Source organism: Felis catus, chromosome A3 (assembly GCF_018350175.1).
Source record: "Felis catus isolate Fca126 chromosome A3, F.catus_Fca126_mat1.0, whole genome shotgun sequence".
Taxonomy (NCBI): domain Eukaryota; kingdom Metazoa; phylum Chordata; class Mammalia; order Carnivora; family Felidae; genus Felis; species Felis catus.
In genome coordinates this window covers 16,287,511-16,309,830 of record NC_058370.1, presented here as the reverse complement: position 1 = coordinate 16,309,830, position 22,320 = coordinate 16,287,511, and the positions used below count along the sequence as shown (strand labels likewise).

The 22,320-nt window shown below is 45.3% G+C and overlaps 1 protein-coding gene and 1 long non-coding RNA gene across 3 annotated transcripts in view; one reads left to right on the top strand and one right to left on the bottom strand.

Annotated features, from left to right (window-relative positions):
• Positions 1–6,809: 6,809 nt before the first annotated feature.
• Positions 6,810–22,320, top strand: part of HNF4A (hepatocyte nuclear factor 4 alpha) — a 58,796-nt gene continuing 43,285 nt past the window's right edge. The window contains exon 1 of the mRNA XM_045053579.1: positions 6,810–6,917. Within this exon, the coding sequence (XP_044909514.1) occupies positions 6,869–6,917 (49 nt within the window). The 5' untranslated portion in view covers positions 6,810–6,868. The remainder of the gene's footprint in view (positions 6,918–22,320) is intronic.
• LOC109497987 lies at positions 7,721–20,501 on the bottom strand. Of its 2 annotated transcripts, XR_006595148.1 has the most exons (3): positions 16,212–20,501; positions 12,103–12,247; positions 7,721–11,766 (listed from the first exon to the last, which is right to left on the bottom strand). It is a non-coding gene; the product is annotated as an uncharacterized LOC109497987 (long non-coding RNA). The 2 variants fall into 2 exon arrangements; XR_002154496.3 differs by lacking the exon at positions 16,212–20,501 and having other exon boundaries at positions 12,103–12,404.

Sequence of the window (22,320 nt, the reverse complement as noted above, 5' to 3'; positions counted from 1 at the left end):
CTCTGTCCCAGGCCCCCAGTAAAGTCCTTTGAGATCTGATGTGGTGGCTCTTTCTGGTTCCTCCTTCTCTTAGGTCTCAGAAGGGGTCAAAAAAGGAAGGAAGGGAATTGAGGAGGGGGAGATGGAGTGAGGGCAAAACCAGCTCCAGAGGAAGACCAGGAGAGGGGGCTAACGGCCCCTCAGCCCCTGTTTTGTGCCAGGCACGACGAATAGATCAGCGTGCAACTGCATGTGTATGTATTACTGTTCCATTTTACTGGTGGGAAAAGTGAGGCTTAGGATGAGTGCCCATTTCCAAATGCGGGAAACAGGTGAAGGGAAACAAGTACACTGCTGTGAGTTTATTATTCGCAGATTATATCCTTCCTACTTTTTTTTTTTTTTGGATGGAGTATTTTCATTTGTAAAACAGTGGTGATGATAAATGTTAGTTTCTTAAAAAAAATATTGGGGCGCCTGGGTGGCTCAGTCAGTTAAGCACCCGACTCTTGGTTTCAGCTCAGGTCATGATCTCACAGTTCATGAGTTCAAGTCCCGCATCAGGCTTTGTGCTGACAGTGTGAAGCCTGCTTGGGATTCTCTCTCTCTCTCTCTCTCTCTCTCTCTCTCTCTGCCTCTCCCCCATTCGTGCTGTGTCTGTCTCTCTCAAAGAAATAAATAAACTTAAAAAAATTATTAACGTCCTTATGTTGGGGGGAAAAGGCTTGCCACCCTATGCCAATTTCCCAAAATGTTCTGGAAATTTAAGTGGCATGAGATCCCCTGAATTAAAAGGTATGCACAAAGTTATATAGCTAGTAGGGAGCAGACGTAGGATTTGAATTCAGCTTCATCTGCTCTCAAAGCCTGTGTTGTTTTGACATTGCCTTCCTGTGTCCCAAGAACCAGGAGAATGGCAAGGACAATCACTGGCATCTATGAACTGTTTAGTACCCTCTCAATCTCATTGAATTATCACAGCTATCTTAAGCGATAAGCGCTGTTCCCATCTGCCCTTCGCAGACATAAAAACTGAGGCTAAAGAAGCTGGATTTGAATATGTTCTATGTGACTCAAAACCCCAATGTCTTCACCCATTTGCTCTCTGCTTCTCAGCTAAGAAGGGAGAAACTCAGAGACTGGACAAAGGTAGGGACGATTAAGCAAAAAGTGACATTGTAGGGGCGGGAATTCCAAGTGACCTCCGGGGCTTCCCTCTCACGAAACTGCCCTTGAGCAGAGCCCACGCTGACCAAGAAATGAGCAGGTTGGGCTTGCTGATGCTAGCCAAGCCCTGGACCCTGCAGACCCAGGGTGAGGGCTCAGGGTGAGAGGAGTTGCCATAGCATCCTGGTTTGTTGCTTTGCTGTTCCCACTGAAGGGCAACAGTGCTTCCCACTTCTCCTGCAAGAAATCTGCAAGAACATTGAAGCCTCTGTAGTATTTTACTTTTTGAAGATTTTCATACCCCAACCTCATTTGGTTGCTCATTCACCAGCTGAGAGTGTTAAGAGCATAGACTCTGGAGCCGGATTGCCTAGGTTCAAATTTAACTTCAGGGCTAAGTGTGCTTGGGTAGGTTATTGTGAGCTCTCAGTGCTTGTCTCATCTGTAAATGGGGACACTAATAGTATCTGCCTCATGAGGTCCTTCAAAACATTAAATGAATGAATACATGGACAGCACTTAGAACAGTGTTTGGTATATAGTAAGTACTATAAAAGTGTCAGCTCTGAGCGCAGTGGTCACTAATATACAGATCAAGGTGGACAAACTATGGCTCACAAGCCATATCCGGCCCACTGCTTGTTTTTATAAATAAAGTTTTATTAGAACACAACCAAGCTCATTTGTTTTTATATTGTCTATGGCTGATTTCATGCTCCCACAGCAGACAGGAGTAGTTGCAAGAGACCACATATCTAAAACTCAAAATATTTACTCTCTGGCCCTTTATAGAAAATGTTTATTGACCGACCCCTGAGATCTATAATGTTCCCAGGCTCCTAGAGCTTGTAATTCCAGTGTGACAGGGAGGCATTAAACAGAAGATGAATACAAATACTTTATTGTAATGGAAGTAAGTGCCATCTGGGAGAAGAACAGGGAATTACAGGCTCCCATAAGGACAAGGGGGCAGGAAGCTAGGGGAGAGGGCACAGGGCTTTGTCAGGTTCTAAAAGACGCCCGCTGGGTGAGAGGGAAAGGGAGTGAACTGATCTTGGGAAGAGAGGCAGGGGCCAAGTCAGGCACAATCTTGGAGCTTCACTCAAGGACAAGGGGGAGGCACCACAAGATTCTAACAGTGGGAGGACATGTCATTTGCATTTGAAAAGATAATCCTGGCTGCTTGCAAAGGGAATAGACTTGACAGGGTCAGAATGGATCCTGGGAGCTGGGTGAAAGGCTATTTCAGTCATCCAGGTGAGAAATGAGGATGACTCCTACCAAGATGATGGCACTGGAGACAGGGAGAAGTGGATGACTTTGTGAGATGTTGAAGTGGAATGCAGGGGGATTTTGTCGTGGTTGGGTGCGGGTGTGAAGAAAGTGGAGTAGAGAAGGGGGCCATTTTATCAAGATGGGGAATTTAGGGGAAGGAGTTTCGATGGAAGTGAAGACCAGGAGTGCAATGATAGGGCCATATCATATTTGAGATTGTGAAACATACCAGTGGAGATATCTAGGAGATAGATGAGGCCAGTTGGATATATGAATCTGGCCTCCAGAGGAGAAATTTAGGTTGAAGATACATAATTGGGAGTCATGAGTATACAGTTGGCCTTGAGGCCATGGTAATGGATATGATTACGGGAGGAGAGATAACAGAATGAAAACCAAGAAGTAAATCTAGAATTAAGCTCCAAGTAACTTTAGTATTCAAAGACAGGTCGAGAAGCATGAAATGTCAAGAGACAGTCAAGAAGGAAGGAATCCAGAAAACTATAGTAGTGTGGATGCTAACGGAAGAGGAGTCAACTGTCAAATGCAGCCAAATGTCCTTTGAATGCTTCAGTAAGAAATCATCTCTTCCACCAAGGAAGACTGTGTGTGTGTGTGTGTGTGTGTGTATGTGTAGGGGGCAGTTGGAACAGAAACCAGACTGAAGTGGGCTGTGCCACAGGAGATGGGGAAAAAAGAGAGCCCTGGTATAGGCAACTATTTTGAAAGTTCAGCAGTGAAGGGAGGAGAAAGGTGATACAGTGGCAGAGATGGGGAGGAAGTTATTAAGGGAGGATTATTTATTTATTTATTTATTTATTAAAAAAATTTTTTTAACATTTTATTTTTTGAGAGACAGAGAGAGACAGAGCACGAGCAGGGGAGGGGCAGAAAGAGAGGGAGACACAGAATCCAAAGCAGGCTCCAGGCTCTGAGCTGTCAGCACAGAGCCCCACGTGGGGCCTGAACTCACAAATCGTGACATCATGACCTGAGCCAAAGTCAGACACTTAACCGACTGAGTCACCCAGGTGCCCTGGAAGGCTTTTTTTTTTTTTTTAATAAAAGAGATATTATAGCATATTTCAATATTGATAGGATTCTGCTTCTAGAAATTTCCTAGAGATATACTCCCCACATGCGGCTCAAGACCTGTGCAGGAAGACATTCACTGTTTGTAGTGACAAAAGCCTGGAAACATCCTAAATGTCCAGCAAGAGGACACTAGTCAAATCAATTATAGGACATTCACACAACTGGATCAATACTCAAGTGAATGAGGTAGGTATGCCAGGACGGACACAGCCCTTAGATACCAAGCGGGGAAAGGAGCAAGTGGCATTAGGGTGTGTTTAACACGTTCCCGTGCATTTTATGCATTTACATTTGTGTCTATGCATTAGTCAGCTTGGGCTACCACAACAAAATACCATAGGTCAGGTGGCTTAAACAACAGAAAACTATTTTCTCATGGTTCTGGAGACAGGAAGTCCGAGATCCAGGAGCCAGAATAGTTGGGTTCTGGGGAAAACGGTCTTTCTGGCTTGCAGATAGCCACCTTCTCACTGTGTCCTCCCACAGTCTTGGAAGGACACTTATCCTATCAAAGCAAGACCCCACCCTTATGACCTCATTTAACCTTACTTACTTCCTAAAGGTCTTATCTTCAAATACAATCACATTGGGAGGTTAGGGCTTCAACATAGGAATTGGGGAGGATACAATTCAGTCCACAGCAGTGTGTACGTGTGTGTATATGTTTAATTTCCGGAAATATAAACAAGAATTTGTATTGTAGGAGATGGGCTTATTGTTCATCATATGCTGTTCGCACAATTTTCTTTTTCTTTTATATTTCTTTTAACGTTGATTTATTTTTAAGAGACAGAGTGTGAGCAGGGGAGGGGCAGAGAGAGAGGGAAACAGAACTGGAAGCAGGCTCCAGGCTCAGAGCTGTCAGCGCAGAGCCCAGTGTGGGGCTTGAACCCACGAACCACGAGATCATGACCTGAGCCGAAGTTGGACGCTCAACTGACTGAGCCACCCAGGCGCCCCTGCATAATTTTCATTTTTAATACACGAACGTATTACTTTTTTCATTTAAAAAAAAACTAGTTTAAAACAAGTGAAAGCAAAAGGAAAGATCATCTCACATGGTTAAAGTTAAAAGACTGACAACAATAAACAGCGATAAGTGTATAGAACAAACAGGAGCTCTCTTACCCCCCTGGCAGGAATACAAAATGGTATTCATACAAAAGTCTGACCACTTCGGTGAGTTTGAGAGTTTGAGAGTTTCTTATAAATTAAACATACACCTACCTGATCAACCAGCAATTCCTTTCCTGGAAATTTAACCAAGGGAATGAAAACATATGCCTTCAGGAAGGCTTGTTCATGACCATATGTAGCTGTGTAATTCACAATAGCCCCAAACTGGCAACAACTTCAATGCCTGTGACTGGGCGAACCAGTTACAGAGTATCTATTCAGTGGAATACGGAGGTAGTACCAGGGGACCTGAAAGTGGGTGAATCTCACCAACATTCTGAGCAAAGGAAGCCAGACACAAAAGAGTAAACGCTGTCTGATTCTATTTCTATGATATTCTAGAAAAGACAAATCTAATGTAGAGTGACAGAAAGCAGGTCAGTGTTGCGTGGAGAGGGAGGTGCTGGAGGATTAACAGCAGGGGAACAAAGAGAAGTTTTGGGGGGTCGTGGAAATGTTCTGTATGGGTTTACACACTTATCGAAGCTTATGAAACTGTGTACCTAAAAAGAGTGCGTTTGATTATATGTAAATTATACTTTCAACAGAAAGTTGATTTTAAAAGTCTAAAGAGGGAGAGGTCAAATATGTAGGAGAAACCCCATGGGCTCACGGGGGGTTCCTGAGCAGGGGGAAGAGGCAGGTGCAGACCAGGTGCATCTGGGTGAAGGAGGTGCAGGTGAATTTGGGTGAGGCGTTTGGACATGTCCAGGTTTAAGGCTTCTTCTCTGTGCAGAGGTAGTCTCGTCCTGCTGAGGATGAGAAAGGAAAAGTTGCGAGGAGTGAAAAGATTGGAAACAGAGGGGCGCCTGGGTGGCTCACTCGGTTAAGCATCTGACTCTCGATTTCAGCTTCAGGTCATGATCTCGCGGTTTGTGAGTTCCAGCCCCATGTCGGGCTGGCTCTGCACTGACCTCACAGAGCCCGCTTTGGATTCTCTGTCCCCCCTCACCGCACCCCCCCACTTGCTGTCTCTCAAAAATAAATAAACATTAAAAAAAAAAAGATTGGAAATAAAGGTAGAGACTAGACAAGCCAGGAGAAAGGAAACAGTATAGAAGCTCGGGGTGGCATGGAGGGGTCTGTCGAAGCTGGTGATTTCAGAATCCCAAATCAAGCCACTGGGCACAGTGCTGGGACAAAAGAAAACGGACTGCTCCAAAAGAAGCCAGGGAGCAGGTGTGCATGCAAGAGAGCTGAGATGCAGGAGGGCTGTGCCGTCAGAGACCAGAATGCAGATTTCAGCAGTAGTTGCCTTTTGAGTAAGAAGGAGACCAGTGGACCAGGAGAGGGGATGGGCAGAGTCTGCCATTTGGTTTGTGTTTCTCCGTCCTCATCACACTCACCGGTTTGTAATCAGGTCTGTGTCATAATATATTTGAATAATCTTTAATATTGTCTGATGAATGCCCATCTCCCCCAGTCGTCCACAAGTTCCATGGGTGCAGGGCTGATGCCTGCTTTGCTTGTTTCTGTATCCCTGGAGTCTAGCACAGGACCTGGTATACAGTGGGTGCTCAGTAAATATATATTCGATGAAGGGGAGACTGTGGTTTATAATGCTAACCCAACTCCTCTGTCACCAGCTGTGAGATTACAGGCAGGCCACGTCTCTCTGTAGCTCAAGTTTCCTCACAGAGGCTTAATTTAAATGTGGCAATACCTGTGTGCTACTCCCAGCATCCAGTAGGTGCTCAATAATACAGTCCTCCACTCCCCTCCTTTTCTCTGCTACCCCTCCCTCCTGCCACAATGCCACACCCATTATGAGGAGCCATAAAACCCAACCCAGGTTGGACTCTCACCTCCTCATCGCCTCCTGGCCAGTCCCTTACCTCAAGTTGGGGTGAGGGGCTGATGTCCCCTACATCTGGCTCCAGGTGCCCCCCAACCCCAGAGAGCAGGACTGGGGCCCAAGTGGACCTCGGATCTGGCCAGGTTGCCATTGCCATGGTAACAGTGACAGTCCTCAGCCGCAGGTTCCCTAAGTGACTGGTTACTCTTTAACATATCCACCCACCTTGGGTGATTAGAAGAATCAATAAGATAACCAGGCGGTGGCAGCTGGCTGTACTCACTGCCTTCCTGGTGGACTGGCTCCCGGTGGCCCTGCTGCCGTTGTGTGTGGGGCCCGGCTCCTCCATGCCCCCGCGTCTCTGGCTGGGTGGGCTCGGCCATGGTCAGTGTGAACGCGCCCCTCGGGGCTCCAGTGGAGAGTCCCTATGGTGAGTGGGACCAAGGGTCGGGTGGGGGGAGGACTGGACAGGGCAGGACCGTGGTCAAGTTTGGGAGGCCATGGGACGCCCCATTATGTGTTTCCGAGGAACACAACGACTCTCTAGGGCCTCCTCCAGAATGGCAGGAACCTCAGGGGATGCATGTGGCTTGCTTCGCTAAAGTCCCAGAGGCATGGCAGATTTGGTCTGGGAAGGGCTGGGAGGGGAGGGGCCGTAGGAGCCCCCCCCCCCCCCCCCCCCCGCAGGGGCTTGCTCCTTTCGCCTCGGCCAAGAGAGACTGCTTTCCTGGGCACGTGTCCCAAGGGTCTTTCCAAAATTCCACAGAGGGCGGGGCTGGAAATACCAACCCATTCGCCAGGGACGAGTGGAAGCCGACCGGAGCCTTGCTGGGCCTAGCACAGAGCTGGCTCAGGGTCTAGACGGGATGGGACCCCGGGGGAGGGCGGGGCAGGCCGCTCTGATGAGCTCTGGATAATTCACCAAAGGGAAGCCAAGTCGAGCAACACAGCGTGGGGCGTGGGGCGTCGGAAAAGAATGGTCTCTTGCTAGATGTATGAAACTTAGGTGCAAGGCCAGGGAAGAACGTGTCACTGAAAGGTGAAAGCTTGGGCTCTGTGGCTGGGGTGACTCCATACTGGAGGTAAGGCAGCAAACGTAGAGGATGGGTAAACACAACGTGATGCATCTTTAGCAAGGAATGCTAGCCCATTGTTGAAGGAGCAAAAATGTAGATCTGTTTGCAGATAGGGAAGGACCTCCAGGTTACACTTAGTGAAAAAAACAAACTGAAGCACTGTGTGTAGCATTTTACATTTCTGATAACAGAACGGATATTCGCATGTATATGTACACACACGTTTGTATTTCCATAGAAAGCCAGTAGACAGGAAGAGACTGGTAACAGAGTTGTGTTTCTGAGGAGGGAGGTTCAATAATTTTTTTTTAACCTTTTCTTGCACATTTTGGATTTTTAAAAATTAGGTGCGTTTTGTTAAGAGATTTAAATCACACAAACACACATAGTGTTTGGCCTCTGGAATCCAGGCTCTAGTTCTGTGACTTTAGACAAATTATTCAACATTTCTGTGCCTCAGTTGCCTTCTCTTTGAAGTGGAGATAGGATGTCTTACAGGCCCTCACAGAGGACTAAAGGAGACCAAGGGTGTAAGCCCTAGGCACCAGGCACATGATAAGGACTCAACAAATATTGTTTAATATTGTCATTAGCTGAGGACAGATGGCCTCAAGGAATCAAGGACTGGTCTCCTGACTGGTCCACTGGGATCTTTCTTCGACCCACCACCAAACAGAAGTTTGTGCTATAGTGGAAGGAGCAGAGGCTAAGGAACCCAAAATAGCCTGGGGATCCATCCCCATACCGGCTGTATGACCTTGGGCAAGTTACTTCCCCTCTCTGAATCTATTTCCTCACCTGGAAAATGGACCTATCTCACAGAGGGTGGTGCAGTGAGAGGAGATAGCACAGTTGAAGGGCTAGGCATGTCTTAGGTGCTCCATCCAAGGTTGAAACACAATTATAAGACTTGGTTGACCCTGTAGCCAGAACAAGACTGTGTCTTGCATAGGGACCAGATAGTCAGCTGCTGTGGAAGGAAGGCCCCAGGCCACAAGCCAAGGCTAGGGATGAACAGAAGGCCCCCCACATTTCTCCCAGGGGGGTACTATAATAATATAACCTGACAGCTTCTCACTGTATTCCAGGTCTATGTACTTTGTAGGGTGGCCTCATGCCCCTTCATCCCGACCTGTACACAGTGCTCACCACAAAGCAAGTGTTCCACACACATTTGTTGGATGGTTGGATGGATAGATGGTTTGATGGATGGACGTTCTATGCCTATTACTTGAATTCCTACGACAGCTGTTCCAGATAATAATATTGTTATCTCCAAGGACAGAAGAGAAAACTAGAGCTCAGGATTGTTTTTAAAAAAAAAAAAAAAAATCATCTGACTTCAGTCCATTTGTGACTCTCTTGACTAAGCTACAGATCTGGGCTGGGCAGAGAAAGGAGAGCTCCTATGGCCAGATTTGTAGCAAGCATCAACAAAAGAACATTGCTGTCCTGGGACAGCTGGGCATTTGTGTGTGTGTGTGTGTGTGTGTGTGTGTGTGTGTGTGTGTGTGATGGTGGCTAAAAGACCTTGCTTTCGAGATAAAGTAAATCTGGGTTAGCATCCTGGATCTGCCCCCTCCTTTATTTTTTAAAGCTGTGTGGCCTATCCCTCTCTGAGCCCCACATGTTGAATGAACTAGGAAGCTCTAGGGAAAATGCACCTTCTGAAAAAAGAAATGAGTGTTTTGGAGAGAACCCCTTTTCCTAGGCTCTGTAATCAGGATAATACTACCCCCCCACCAAAGGCTGCAACTGCAGAGGTAAGCTGTAGGGGAAGGGACGAGGTCCACAGCAGAGCCTCAGGAGGTGCAATGGCAGGCAAGGCTGTGGAGAGGATAACGTGAGTTAACACACGTGAGTTAATACACAAGTGCTCAGCGTCGTGCCTGACACAAGGCAACCATGCAGTAAATGTCAGCTGCCGTCTCACATCTTTGAACCCCAGGAGGACAGTCTTTAGGGAGCTGATCTTTGGTGGGGTGATGCTGGGTGAACTTGACCTTCCCCTGGACTTGCAACACACGCATGGCACACTGGCTTCTGGTTTGTAGCTCTCATCATGACTCTGATCAGACAGCATTGGTGTGCGTTGTGGCCTCTGTATCCCCCACTCGACTATAAACTCTGCGAGCCTTGCACGTCTCACACAGCAACTGGCACAGAATAAATGCTCAGTAAGCATCTGTTGGATGCATGAACTGAGGGAGGTTTTAAGAAACAACCGTATGACAACGGTCAACAATGTCAGCCAGACCCATGCTCTACCTTCCTGTCTCTCTCCATGCTCACCGTGCAGACCCAACGTGGCTGGCATGGTGCGGGGCATCACGTCTGCCCTCAAGCACCTGAAGCTGGAGGGGATATTCCTTGAAGTACTTGTTTCTTTGATCAAAAAGCAAAATTTCCCCAGAAACCTCCCAGCAGACTTCCCTGGTTCAAGGAAAGCTGGGAATTCAAGGGTCTAGTGGAAAGAAATGGGAAAGCCAAGACTGGCTTCGACCAACGATACTGTTTTCTTGAGGTCTAGCACGATGCTGTTCCAAACAAAATCGGGGTTCTCTCATAAGAGGGGCTCTCAGCTTCAGCACTATTGACATTTTGGCTCAGATTATTCTTTATTGTGGCGGCTGTCCTGTGCGTTGTAGGATATTTAGCAGCTTTCCAGACTTTGACTCATCAGATGCCAGGAGCATTCTTCCCCCATCAGCTGTGCCAACCAAATATGTCTCCAGATGTTTCTCGATGTGCCCTGGACACATATAACACTACTGTGGTATAAGGAAGCAGGGATAGCTTCTGCATGATGTCTGCCACAACTGAATATCCCTGTGACTTTTCTGCTGTGGTTATTTGCTTCGGGTGCCAGGGTCTAGCTCAGAGGCAAATCTGGAGCTGCCCTTAGCAATTATGAGGATAAGATGCTATTGTGTGCTTATCTGTATGCTACCCAGACTTCTGGCTTCATTCTTTTCTTACCCTTTCCTATGCTTTTTCTTTTCACAAGTTCCCCTTAGCTTCCCTTAATTATCTGTCTTGGTCCTTTGGTAGTTTGTCATTTTTGTAAGCATTTCAAATCTCCTTGAGGGCAAGGTCTGTATTTGTATGATCTTTGTTGTTTTATTCTAGGATACTCTAGGACCTGGACCTATATTGACTTTGAGGGAGGCTTATTGAATGAATGAATGAATGAATGAATCAGAAGATGGATGGATGAATGAATGGATGTCTGGGTGGGTGAGTGGATGGGTGGGTATGGTGGATGATGGATAAATGGGTAAGTAGATGGATGGGACGGTGGAGAGATATGTAGATGAATGTGATAAGTGGATGAATAAGCAATTGGTTAGATGGGTGTGTGGGTGGAGGCACAGATGGATTGGTGTTTGGATGGATGATATAGGCTGGGCTGGGCTGGGCTGGGCTGGGCTGGGCTAGCAGAATCTGCAAGTGCTGAGGACAGAACAAGTAAGGAGACTGGGTGCTTTGGCCACTGGTCGACAAACGTCAATTAGGCCAATGACATGAGCCTCAGGCCAGATCAGAGGCTGTTGTTGGGGGCAGTTTGGTTAAATGGCACTCCCACTGAAAACTGTATAAGTGGTTGACACTTTGCTTGGCCATCTGATTCTGAATTTCTTCCTCCATCAAATAAAGTTGGTTGTTGTAAGGATTCGATGAGGTAAGGAAGGAGAAAAGTATCATAAACTAGAAGATGCTTCATTTCCTTGAAGGGCTGATGGGCCCAAAGTTGGGTAGGATGCCAGAGGCTGGCCAACTGTAGGACTGCGTCGGATGTCAGGCACGGCTGTTTCCCCATGTAGAGTCTCCCCCATCGTTTTCCCTTTTCTCACCTCTCCACATCTTTTCCCATTTCACCTCAATTTAATTTCAGCCTCTATGGTTCACTGGTTCACAAACCTGACTGCATATAGAAAACCTCCTTATCAATGACATATTTTGGGGCCCCACCCCAGACCTGGTGAATCAGGATCTCCTGGGATGAGTTCCAAGAATCTTTAATTTTTTATTGAGTCCTTACGTGATTTGGGATCCAGCATAGAAAACCATTGTCTTATTTTGTGACATTTTATAAAGGGAGGATATGGGTACCCAGAATGGGTCCGGTCTTTACGCAGGAGGCTCCTGCATTCACTGTCACTGTTCATTTATTCACTTTTTCAACAAACCTCTACTGAGGACCTATGGAAAACAAAGCATTCTGTTAGGCACTGGGGGGAGTGGAGGAGAATAAAACGTGGCTTCAGATCTTGGAGAGCACCCAGTCGGGTGGGGAAGACAGACAGCCCAGCCACAATGAAAACAGAGTGCCAGGATATGGATGGATAGGGCATGATGGGGACACAAAGGAACTTGGGAGGAGGGCAAGAGATCAGGGACCTCCTGACGCTGGAGGAGTGGACTGATATCTAAGCTAAAACCCAGAGGTTTAGTAGGAATCAACCAGGAGAAGAGAGGGGAGGGGACACCATATGCAAAGGCCTAGAGCCTGGCCTAATCTGTACAGATTTTACTTACACTTGACTGCAGCTCAGTCCATTCTTCTCTGAAAGTATTTTGGGACTTCTCTGATTGTTTCATGAAAGATTCTGAGATGCTTACATGCAGGAACTGTGCCTTCCCCTTTCTTTTTGACTCACACTCCTCTTGCATGAGGGTGGGCCTGGGAAGAAGAAAGAAATCTGTCCCCATTTAATCCCTTCCTATGTAACAGGCTGGACTCCGGTTACTTGAAGTGCTTTCTTCCTTTTACTTATTTTTTTACATCTATGTATTCATTTTTTTTAACTTAAAAAAAATTTTTTAACATTTATTTATTATTGAGAGACAGAGAGAGAGCGTGAGCAGGGGAGGAGCAGAGAGAGGGAGACACAGAATCTGAGGCAGGTTCCAAGCTCTGAGCTGTCAGCACAGAGCCCAGTGCGGTGCTCGAACTCACAAACCGCGAAATCATGACCTGAGCCGAAGTGAGATGCTTAACCGACTGAGCCACCCAGGTGCCACTAACTTTACTTTTTAGAGAGAGACCGTGAGTTGGGAGGCAGGGGAGAAAGAGAGAGAGAGAGAGAGAGAGAATCTCAAGCAGGATCCACTCTCAGACAGAGCTTGATGTGGGACTTGATCCCATGACCCTGCAATCATGACCTGAGCCGAAATCAAGAGTCAGACCCTCAACCTACTAGGGTTGTTGTGAGAATCACAGGAGGTTTATATGTGGAACGTGGGGAGTGTCTGGCTCATAGAAAGTGCTGTATACATTTTAATTATTATCATAATATCTGCAGAGTATATACCCACTACGTGAAAGGGACGGAATGCTTACTGTGTTAGGCATCTTTTAGCTGCTGTGAGACAAACTGAAATGAATGAGGGATATGTAACTGGTCATTCCAGGATGTAATTGTCTGGGTGGAGAGTCAGAACGAAGCTTAGTTCCAAGCCTTCAGATACCCTCTGGAGCCTGTCACGGGGGTATGCTCTTGGGGGCTCAGATCATGCACATAGGCCTGTGGGAGTAGATGGGAGGCGTGGAAATGGTGGGCACAGACCTGTCCTTGCCACAGACGTGGGAAATGGCTCTGGCCCCAGCCAGCTTTTTGTGATCCCACTCAAGTCCTTCTGTTGGGTCTCTGCCTCCTCTTCTGAGAAAAGGAGGCATGTTCCTTATTCAGGGGTCATCATACATTATTCACTGGAGCCCTAGGAGTCCAGAAGGATGTCTCAGGGTTCACTTTTGAGGCCAATGTGGGTGTTCAAATGAACCAGGCTCCTAGCCTCCCCCACCCACAACCTCTGGTTCAACCGGAGAAGCTCCATTTTGACTTTGAATGAAACATGTGATGAAAGGAAAATTTATGGTTCATAAATTTTTGGAAAGCCAGAGAACCAGTGTGTTTCAAGCTGCAATCCTGACCCATTAAAGGCTCATGCAACTTATTGGGTTTATTATTCAGGGCAGCACTAGCTGATGTAACAAACCCAAAACGTAAGTTAGAAGTTTATTTGCCTCTGTCACATAGTCATCCAGGGATTCCAGAAGTGGCCCTGACTCAGAATGACATTTATCATTTTTGCCCACATTCCATTGGCCAGAATTAGTCACATGACTTTGGCCAAACACAGAGGAGTCTGGGTTGTGTGGTCCCTAGTAGGCCAGCTGTTTTCCAGGAAGAGCTCTATAAACTATGGAAGGGGGAACATGAATTTATTGCTACACAGCTGGCCACCTCTGGCTTGGGGTCATGCACACACACACACACACACACGTGCACACACAGGTACACGCACACACATGCATGTACACACACACACAGTCATATATGTATCGCAAATGTGAATATACAATTTTTAACATCAAATATTTCAATAAAAAATACGCGGATACACAGATAGTGATGAAGCAAATGTGACAGAATGCTACCTAGCAATTGGTGAATCTCAGTGAAGGATATGTCCGTGTTCACTGTACTATTCTTTCAATCTTTAGTGGGTTTGACATTTTTCAAAGTACAATGTTGGGGGAAATATAACTGTTAAAGTTTGCCAGAGTTATGAACAGAATAGAACAAGATAGAAATAGAATAAGATTTAATTTAAGTTTCAGGGCTTTGAACTGGAACTTTAATACAGGAATCGGCCAATTTTTTCTGTAAAAGGCCAGATGGGAAATGTTTGGGGCTTCACAGGTCAGGAACTGTGGCAAGTACTCAGCTCTGCTGTTATAGGACCCTGGCTGCATGTAAGTAGCCATAGGCAACATGTAAATGAATGAATGTGGCTGTGTTCCAATAAAACTTTATTTACAAAAATGGGCAGTGGGCCAGATTTGACCAAGAGGTTTTAGTTTGCCGACTCTTGCTTTAATATGTAATTTTTAAAAAGACTTTGAAGCAGATATTTTTTTTTATTTTAAGCAGATACATTATTCCTAGAGTTTAATTCAACAGCCTTCATTAGAAATTATAGATCAGCGTGTCCAAGCTGTTAGGGATCCCAAGTCCGTTAATGTCCCCTCACTATGCTGGACAAAATAGTTTCAGCACATTTGCTCACATAATCAGCTCATTCTTTCACTTTCATTTCTTGCCTTTTCTTTTAATAAAAATGTACTATTTTAAAAAGTATTTTTAGGGGCACCCAGCTAGCTCACTCAGGGGTGCATGCGACTCTTGATCTCAAGGTTGTGAATCTGAGCCCCATGTTGGGTGTAGAGATTACATAAACAAACAAAAATTTTCCTTGAAGTATAGCGTTTCCTACAGAAAAGAACATGAACTATTAATCACAAACAGATTAGTGAAATTTCACAAAGATGGCCACATTTTTAAAAATGAAGTAAAATATAATAGAAAACATCCTACTATATCTCCTGTAGCAAGAGTAAATTTTCCATGTGTGAACACTTTGTTTCATTTATATATGTTTATGGATGTGTGTGTAAGGTTGTGATAATAACAAACTTTTATAAAGCACTTCTTCGGGCTTTACACATATTAACTCCTTCTCTTCACAATGACCCTGTGAAGTAGATGCTATTAATGTCATTCCCATTTTACAGATGAGGAAATGGAGGCACAGAGAGGTCCAGTCACTCAGTGAAAGTGACACAGGCATTAAGAGGCGATGCTGAGTTTCCAACCCAGGTAGTCAGGCTTCAGAGTCCCTGTTTTGACTATCACCTTGTATAGAGGGTCATGGTCAAAATGGTTTAAATGCCACTGGACAGAATGTTCCCAAAGGTTCTTTATAGACTTAAAAATAGTGTACTTTTCCTTAGGTGTACCCACAGGGCACAGGGGCTGATTTTAGGTAGTACATGGACAAACATTTTACAATCTTGTTGAGTTTATATTACTGTGTGTTAGAAAATTTTATAACTAGCGTTTATATTATAACTAGCATTTATATTAAAGCATTAATATAAAATACACTTTTAAAAATTAAGATACTCATCAAAAGAAAGAAAAAAATCAAGTAAATAATTACAGGTAAATACAGTACAGGTAACAGGTAGATATGGTAAAGATTGCAAAGAGAAATACAAATGCCTAGGACTTTGGGGTCAGATACTGAACTTACATCACATGGCCCCAGATATGGGTCTTGGCTCATTCATATTCTACCTCTGATTTATTTGATAGTTTCTATAGGACTTACTATGGACCAGGCACCATTCTAAACAGTATGTAAAAATCACTTCCTTTAATTCTTACAACTGCCTATTGAGGTAGGTAGGTACTGCCATCATACCCATTTCTCAGAAGAGGTAACAAAGGCTCAGAAAGGTAACTCACCCCAAGCCACACAGACTTAAAGAGGCAGAGCTAGGATTCAAATCCAGGCCTTGCGTTAGTAAGAGCGATGCTAGCTGGTGTAACAAACACACCCAAACGCATGATGTCCTTCACACAGGAACCCCAGCCCCTTCCATCTTGGCTGGAAGATGACTTTTATGTTAACCACTGCACCCCCACTGTGATGGGCAGAACTATATCACTTTGAGCTCCATATGTTCTTGTGAAAAATGGGTTAATAATGCCAGTTCTGCTTACCTCTCAGGATAGCTCTGCAGGTACAACCAATGTCATATACAAAGTGCAAGTATTGTTATGTTGACCAACACGTACCTTACAGGGTTATTGTGAAGATTAACTGAGACTGTTCAGGAAAAACTCTTGGTTCATATACAGATGACATCAGCTGTGAATAATAGCCACGTTGTTATTAAAACGATGAATATAGGCTTATCTCCAAATTGGGAAATAGTTCTATAGGATCTTTCCTATTAGCAAGTTAACACATTACACACAAGACTGAAGAACTGAGAAGTAGTAGTACAACCAAGATATGTAGAAATATAGAGGGAAACTACCTAAAATAGCTGCCTCTGGATGGTGGGAATCAGGTTCAGGAAAGAGTCGGTGGACAAGTACTATTACTGATTATTAGCTTGGTAAGAGTATTTTATTTTTTTCAACTGTGCATCTATACAGCTTTGATTAAAATTTTGAAAAAAAAATTAAATTAAAATGGAAAAAAGAATAATCAGACACTATTTCAAACACCTTCAAGTGTACGTGGAAACAAGAGCCCTGGGGCAGAAAGCCCCAGAAGGAAAAAGCAGAGTTAAGGTTCATGTTTAAAATCCCTGCTGAACCCCTTTCAGCACCTTTCTGTCTCCCAAGTTCTTTTCCTAACCTAAGAGGCCCCATGCAGTCTGATTCTTGGCTGTCCCTCTTTTGGTCTCTCCTGTCTTTGTCCCTTTTTCTCACTCTAGTTCAGCCACGGTGGCCTTTTAACTGTCCTTCAATAAGGTCAAGCATATTCCTGCCCCAGGGCCTTTGTACTTGCTGTTCCCTCTGCCTGGAACATCCTTTCCCTGGATCTTCCCATAATGGATTTCTTCTCATAGTCTGGGTCTTAGCTGAAAAGTTTTCCACTTAGAGCAGCCTTCCTGAACCACCCAAATCTAAGACTGCCCCACCTCCACCCATCACTATCAATCCTGTTATCTTCTACAGCTCTGGAATTGTGCATTCATTGATCTGTTTATCATCTGTCTCCTCCACTACAATGTAAGTTCCATGAGAGCAGGGAATCTGGTGTCTTGTTGCTTGTTAAATCCTCAGCACGTAGAACAGTGCTTGGCACACAGTAGGTGCTCCATAAATATTTGTAGAATGAGCAAATTCAGACAGGGACAGCTGAGTTAGTATGCTGAGGGGCTGGATGGGCCAGCGGGATGGGGAGGAAGCTGCAGCCTCTGCCTGGGTTCTGCCCTGGGTAAACAGGCCTCCCTCTGCTCAGACAGCCACTGTTTGACAACTGTCTGCTGAGGGCCCGGCCAAGCCTGAGCTGCCACACGGCCAAGGCCCCAGGATTCCCTGGGACAAGCAGCAGAGGCAGCCACGCCTTGGGGAGAGCTTGTGAAGGAACAGGTCAAAAAGTTATCCAAACAGGCATGAGGAAGGGCGGAGTCTGTGGTGAGACAGAGAACAGTTGGCCCTTCCCTGGGCAGAGCCCAGAGGAGCTGGAGGGAGGCCCTGGCATACCCAGCGGGCAGCTTCCCAGGCTGGGCCTCCAGGCCCCAATTCTGGTCCCTGCTCTGGCCCTGACTTGCAGAGGGACCTCAGGCACTTGCCATCTCTGGGTCTCAGTTTCCTCCTCTGTAAACCAAGGGACCAGGGCAGGTCCAGGGTTTCCAAATTTAAACAAACAAATAAAATGGCAGTGGCATTGTCTCTTCAAACAAAATCTTACCCGGAAGCCAATTCCCAGGAAGGATACCATGGAGGCACTTACAGTAAGTGTGGAGGTGCAGGAAGCTGGCCGAACTGTCGCTCCAGGCCGTTTGGAGGAGCCCCGCGTGAAAACCCCCAGGCTCCTTGCTCTCTGAGTTTCCTGTGCTGTAGGGGTGGGAGAGGCATAGCCAGAGGGAGCATCTAGACTCTTGTAATCAAAACAGATGCAGGGTCAAGCCCCACAGCGTGATCTCAGGCAATTTATTCCACTTTTCTGAACCTTGGTTTCCCCTCTCTAAGTCTGGCGTCATGGGGCATCTGGTTGACTCAGTCAGTTAAGTGTCTGACTCTCGGTTTCAGCTCAGCTCACGATCTTGCGGTTTCATGAGTGCAAGCCCCGCGTCAGGCTCTGCACTGACAGCACGGAGCCTGCTTGGGATTCTCTTTCTCTTTCTGTCCCTCCTCACCTCCCTCAAAATAAACTTTAAATCTGGCATCATAAACAGTACCTCCTTCATGGTATCATATGCTCAGCACAGAACCCGGCACCTAGTAAATTCTCAAAAAGAATAGTGAAAAAAGTCAACGCTGGTTATTAGGAGAGGTAGTAGAAATGACCGGAAGAGACAGTTAGTTCCCTGTTAGGAGCTGGGAAAATATTTAACCACTTTGAACCTCAGTTTCCTTCTCTGTAAAACATGGTGGAGGGTTTCATGGGAGATCAGAGGTTGAGATCCAGCCCCGCCAGTTTGGATTTTTTTGATACAATTTGAATTGACTGCTAACCTTTAGAAATCCCAACTTCCTGCCCCTTTCAAAAAATGGGAAGCTCTGGCAACACTGATTTCCCATAGCCTCGAGGCAAAAGTCCACTGAAACAATTTCAACCGGGTGTGCTTTCTCTAACTTGCTGCAGTCCCCACCATTCCTTAATGTCCCCACACTGAAGTTATACTAGTGAACATAACACATTGTTGGCTGCACCGGGTTTCCTACAGCAAAGTGTGAAATATGCTTAGATACCATATATCACTGAGGGCAACTGAGTTTGATACCCCTGATTGCTGAGACCAAGGAAAAGCTCATTATTTCTGAGAACAATCTCCTGTTTTATAGATGTACCATTTTTTAATGTGGCTATTGAAACATTTAAAATGACATACGTGGCTTCCATTGTATTTCCGTTGAACAGTGTTGTTCTAGCCCTTTGGATGCCATAGAAGTGGCCGAGTTCACTGCTAACTCATCCGGCCTCCATGTCCCATGCTGACTAGACCAGTCCTAGCCAAACCGCTTGGGCTGGTGTCCCTGGCTGGCTCTTCTCCCCTGCCTACATTTATCTCTGGTGTCTCCACCCTTGTTGCCTGCCTGTCTGGAGGACCCTGGCTCCAGAACTCCAGGCCTGTCTTCTAGAATTCTCCACCTGGGAAATCTCACCTCCCAGCCCCCATCTGGCGGCCATTGTGTTTTCTTTATCAGACATTCACATAAAACAATAGTCAATTTGAAACTTCATTACACATCATTCTTCCGTCTCCAGCCTGCTGAATTTACCCCAAATCCAGTGATTTTGGGGGTGGAGCTGGGGTGGGGAGGGGTTTATTTTTCCCCCTTCTCTAGGGCAAGTCATAGTTTTTCCAGAGATAAGGTAGACTGGGTTTGGGGGAGGGACACAGGTCCTTCTATAGTGAAGGCACAGACTTTGTTTTTGGAAGAGATAATGTCCACAGCTCCCCTGGGGAGATGAGAGAACCCTGAAGGACTCAGGAAGCAGGAAGAAAAAGGAATCTTGGCAGGTCATGAAGACCCCCTTCCGATGGGGCGACCTTGTCTGGTAGTGGCTGAGAACTTGTGCTGCAGAGTCAGGAAGACTTGGGTTAGAGCCATGGAAGCCACATGCCTTAGACAGGTGACAGTACCTCTCTGCCCCTCAGTCTGCTCATCTGTGAAATGAGGATAAGAACAGACCTACCCTAGCACAGTGCTTTTGCACAGATGTGCTCCATAAATGCTTGCTCTCATCATACCTTTGAAAAAGGGCCCGTAGTGGCAATATGGGATAATTTTAATCATTTTTTATTTTGCCTTGGTGCATTTTCATAATTCTCCTTCCACGAACCTGCTTAAAAAATAATAAATTTGTTAACAGAGAGAGGAGGGCTAAAATTAAGTGGAAATGTCACCATTTCCACTTAATGGTGGAATATCTTAAACCAAAGCTCCAGGAGGAAAGGTGATTTGGCCAAAAGTCTACAGCAAGTTAGTGGCACAGGCAAAACTAGGATGTCAGACCGCGGAGGTCACTAGGGCCGACCTTCCCAAGGCCACTCAGACAAGAAAGATTCTACTGTTAAATGTCTGAAAAACGCTGGATTGAAGAGAGCTGTGCACATTTCAGTACAGAACACTTCTCAGAGCCCTTAACGTATGACAGTGTGTCTTCAACAGACACCTCCATTGTGCCCACGTGGTTCGTCAGAGCCCCTTGAACATTAACATCCAGTAAAGCTCTCCCTGCTCCCCAAGCAGAGAAATGCTATAGCTTAGACACATGCCTAGATTAAAAAAAATAATTCTTTTTTCAGATATCTTAAATAGTGTGATTTTTAAAAATTACATCTGAGGGGCACCTGGGCAGCTCAGTTGGTTAAGCGTCTGTCAGCTCAGGTCATGATCTCGCTGTCCATGAGTTCGAACCCCGCATAGGGCTCTGTGCTGACAACTCAGAGCCTGGAGCCTGCTTCAGATCCTGTCTCCCTCTCTCTCTGCCCCTTCCCTGCTCACACTCTGTCTCTCTCTCTCTCTCTCTCTCTCTCTCTCAAAAATAAGTAAACATCAGGGGCGCCTGGGTGGCGCAGTCGGTTAAGCGTCCGACTTCAGCCAGGTCACGATCTTGCGGTCCGTGAGTTCGAGCCCCGCGTCAAGCTCTGGGCTGATGGCTCAGAGCCTGGAGCCTGCTTCCGATTCTGTGTCTCCCTCTCTCTCTGCCCCTCCCCCGTTCATGCTCTGTCTCTCTCTGTCCCAAAAATAAATAAATGTTGAAAAAAAAAATTAAAAAAAAGAAAGAAAAAAAAATAAGTAAACATCAAAAAAAAAAAAAGTTCCAAAAATTACATTTGAATTGTCTGTTGCTGATGTGTAGAAAGTTAATTTTTCATAATACCTTTCCTTTTCTCTTGTGAAGTGGGAAATATTACAAACACACAGGGAAGTACAGAGAACAGCATTGTGAACATCAATGTACCCATCACTCAGTTTTGTGAAATCTTACTGCATGACCATTGTTTCACTGGATTCATTTTTTTTTTTTCATGAAAAGTGAGACATTATACTTAGCATTGAAGCCCCCTTGTACCTCTCCCCAATCCCATCCCCCTGCCACCCCTCTCGGAGGTGACCGCGGTCAACTTTTGCCGTTTATCATTACCAGGCATGTTTTTATGTTTCTACTACATGTGGCTACGTAAACAATGGATAATGTTATTTATATCTGAAAAATGTATTCAAACGGCATGTTATACGTGTCCCTGAGCAACCTCCTTTTGTTCACTCATATAGGAGCTATTTGGATCTTCCCATGCAGATACAAGCAGGACTAGAGGTCACTCATTGAAAGTGCTGTGTCTGAATGTCCCAAGTGTACTTATTCTGGTTTTTGACAGTGGAGTTGCTTCCAGTTTCTCACTATCTTAAACAGGGCCACAAAGAACATCCTTATACCTGTGGCTGCGAGCTTCTCTAGGATAACACGTAGGAGTGGAATTTCTGGAGCTCAGGCAGTGGACATCTCCACTGTGATGAGACATTGGTAAGTCGCTCCATCTTGCCCCCCAACTGCCACGTCAGTCAGCAGCGTCTCGGGAGCACTCCGAAAGATGATGGATGTAAAATAAGAACTTGTATTTCCCCTACTACTAGAGGGAAAGGCTCTTTTGCCCTTTGACTTTGAACTGTCAGCGTACTTGTTCACATCCTTTGCCCGTTTTTCTGTTACATTATTGACCTTTTCTTATCATTTGAAGGAAGTATTTCTTCTACTTTTTTTTTTTTTAAGATTCTATTTTTAAGTAATCTATATGCCCAATGAGAGGCTCAAACTCACAACCCCGAGACTGACGTGCTTTACAGACTGAGCCAGCCAGGCGCCCCAGGAACTATTTCTTCCTGATCCAAATCCTTTTTCAGTTCTATTAGCCAAGAATATCTTTGATTAGACCCAGCTTGTCTTTTCACTTCCTTTAGAGCCTCTTTTGTTGTACAGAAGTTTACAGTTACACGGTAGTTACGTTCTGGTTAAATTATAAATCAGGTTGTTAAATTTACTAATCTTTTCCTTTATGGCTTGTGCTTATTGTATCTTGTCCATAAAATCCCGCAGTGCCCTGCGATTGTAAAGATATTATACGTACTGTTTTCTTCAAGTTTTAAAGTTTTGTTTTTCATATTTAGGTGTTTATTCATAGAAATTGATTTTTTAAAGTTTATTTATTTTTGA